At 55.8% G+C, this 2,386-nt stretch overlaps 1 protein-coding gene across 1 annotated transcript in view; it reads right to left on the bottom strand.

Annotated features, from left to right (window-relative positions):
- Nucleotides 1-2,046, bottom strand: part of LOC130133427 (glucagon-2-like) — a 3,927-nt gene extending 1,881 nt beyond the window's left edge. Inside the window, exons 1-3 of the mRNA XM_056302008.1 lie at nucleotides 1,938-2,046; nucleotides 257-362; nucleotides 1-152 (exon numbers count right to left, since the gene is read on the bottom strand). The exon at nucleotides 1-152 is cut by the window's left edge and continues 4 nt beyond it. Coding sequence (XP_056157983.1) covers nucleotides 1-152; nucleotides 257-362; nucleotides 1,938-2,040 — 361 coding nt within the window. The 5' untranslated portion in view covers nucleotides 2,041-2,046. The remainder of the gene's footprint in view (nucleotides 153-256; nucleotides 363-1,937) is intronic.
- Nucleotides 2,047-2,386: the final 340 nt, after the last annotated feature.

Here is a 2,386-nt window from a genome sequence, read left to right as displayed (position 1 = left end):
TTCTTTTCGTGTTTTTTAGCCACTGGACGAAGTCCTGTGCTCGTCTCGTCTCCAGGTATTTACTGTAGTCGTTGGAAAACGTTCCCTCTGAATGTCTCTTCATGTTTGAGAGCGCTCTGGGCTCGTTGAAGAAGGAGTCCTCTGTCATGAGGCTGCAAACAGACACACAATTGAACGCACGGCATGTTGTGATGCACGGCAAGCTGAGGAGGCGCCGCGTCGTATGAGCGAGGGAGGCGGTCCGAGGAGCGCTCACCTCGAGTTCTCCTCTGTGTCTTGGTCGGGGACCTGCCAGCTGCTCTGGACAATGATCAGAAGCAAGAGTCCAGTGAAAGAGTGGGCGCTTTTCATCGTTTGAGCCTCTGAAGAGAGAGACAGAGACAGACAGACAGACAGACAGACAGACAGACAGAGGGAGAGACAGACAGACAGAGAGACAGAGACAGACAGACAGAGGGAGAGACAGAGAGACAGAGACAGACAGACAGACAGACAGAGGGAGAGACAGAGAGAGAGTGAGAGAGCGAGAGAGAGACAGACAGAGAGAACAAGAGAGAGACAGAGAGAGAGTGAGAGAGCGAGAGAGAGACAGAGAGAGAGAACAAGAGAGAGACAGAGAGAGCGAGAGACAGAGAGAGGGAGAGACAGAGAGACAGAGACAGACAGAGAGAGTGCGAGAGGGCAAGAGAGAGACATAGAGAGAGAGACAGCGAGAGAGAGACACAGAGAGAGAGAGTGAGAGACAGAGGGAGCGAGAGAGAGAGACAGAGACAGACAGACAGACAGAGACAGACAGAGAGACAGAGGGAGTGAGAGAGACAGACAGAGAGACAGAGACAGACAGACACAGAGGGAGCGAGAGAGAGAGTGAGAGAGAGAGAGAGACAGAGAGAGCGAGAGACAGAGGGAGCGAGAGAGACAGACAGAGACACAGAGACAGACAGACAGACAGACAGACAGACAGACAGACAGACAGAGGGAGCGAGAGACAGACAGACAGACAGACAGACAGACAGAGGGAGAGACAGAGAGACAGAGAGACAGAGGGAGTGAGAGAGACAGACAGAGAGACAGAGACAGACAGACAGACAGACAGAGGGAGAGACAGACAGACAGAGAGACAGAGACAGACAGACAGAGGGAGAGACAGAGAGACAGAGACAGACAGACAGACAGACAGAGGGAGAGACAGAGAGAGGGAGAGACAGAGAGAGAGTGAGAGAGCGAGAGAGAGACAGACAGAGAGAACAAGAGAGAGACAGAGAGAGCGAGAGACAGAGAGAGGGAGAGACAGAGAGACAGAGACAGACAGGGAGAGTGCGAGAGGGCAAGAGAGAGACATAGAGAGAGAGACAGCGAGAGAGAGACACAGAGAGAGAGAGAGTGAGAGACAGAGGGAGCGAGAGAGAGAGACAGAGACAGACAGACAGAGACAGACAGAGAGACAGAGGGAGTGAGAGAGACAGACAGAGAGACAGAGACAGACAGACACAGAGGGAGCGAGAGAGAGAGTGAGAGAGAGAGAGAGACAGAGAGAGCGAGAGACAGAGGGAGCGAGAGAGACAGACAGAGACACAGAGACAGACAGACAGACAGACAGACAGACAGACAGACAGAGGGAGCGAGAGACAGACAGACAGACAGAGGGAGAGACAGAGAGACAGAGAGACAGAGGGAGTGAGAGAGACAGACAGAGAGACAGAGAGAGACAGACAGACAGACAGACAGACAGACAGACAGACAGACAGACAGACAGAGGGAGCGAGAGACAGACAGACAGAGAGAGAGAGACAGAGAGAGGAAGTTGGACATGGTAAAAGCATTGCAGTTCCACTAAAGCGACGTTCTGAAAGCGAGCGACATCCGAAGCAGACGTGTTGAACATTTGGGGGAGGGGGGGAGGAGGGGGGGGAGGGGGGGGGGTCAGATGGTCTCACCTTGAGGTTGCTGCTTGCCGGCGAGCGTCTCGGAGAAGAGGATCACAGAGTTGGGTGGGTTTTCCTGGCTCACTTCTCCACCCGGCTCCTGGAGCTGTTTCATGGTCCCTTCTTGGTCTGCTGAGTCTTATATAGTGGAGCTGGATGGCAGCCTCCCAGGTGGCACCCCCCCTCCCCCCCTCCCCCCCCCCACACACACACACTGAGACATCCCCTCCCACCCCACCCCCCTCCCCACCCCACACACACACACACTGAGACATCCCCTCCCACCCCCCCCCTCCCCCCCCACACACACACTGAGACATCCCCTCCCACCCCCCCCTCCCCCCTCCCACCCCCCCCCCCCCACACACACACACACTGAGACATCCCCTCCCCCCCCCCACACACACACACACTGAGACATCCCCTCCCACCCCACCCCCCTCCCCCCCCACACACGCACA

Source organism: Lampris incognitus, unplaced genomic scaffold (genome assembly GCF_029633865.1).
Source record: "Lampris incognitus isolate fLamInc1 unplaced genomic scaffold, fLamInc1.hap2 scaffold_317, whole genome shotgun sequence".
Lineage (NCBI taxonomy): Eukaryota > Metazoa > Chordata > Actinopteri > Lampriformes > Lampridae > Lampris > Lampris incognitus.
The sequence above is the reverse complement of the archived record's forward strand: the minus strand, read 5'-3'. Positions and strand labels throughout refer to the sequence as shown.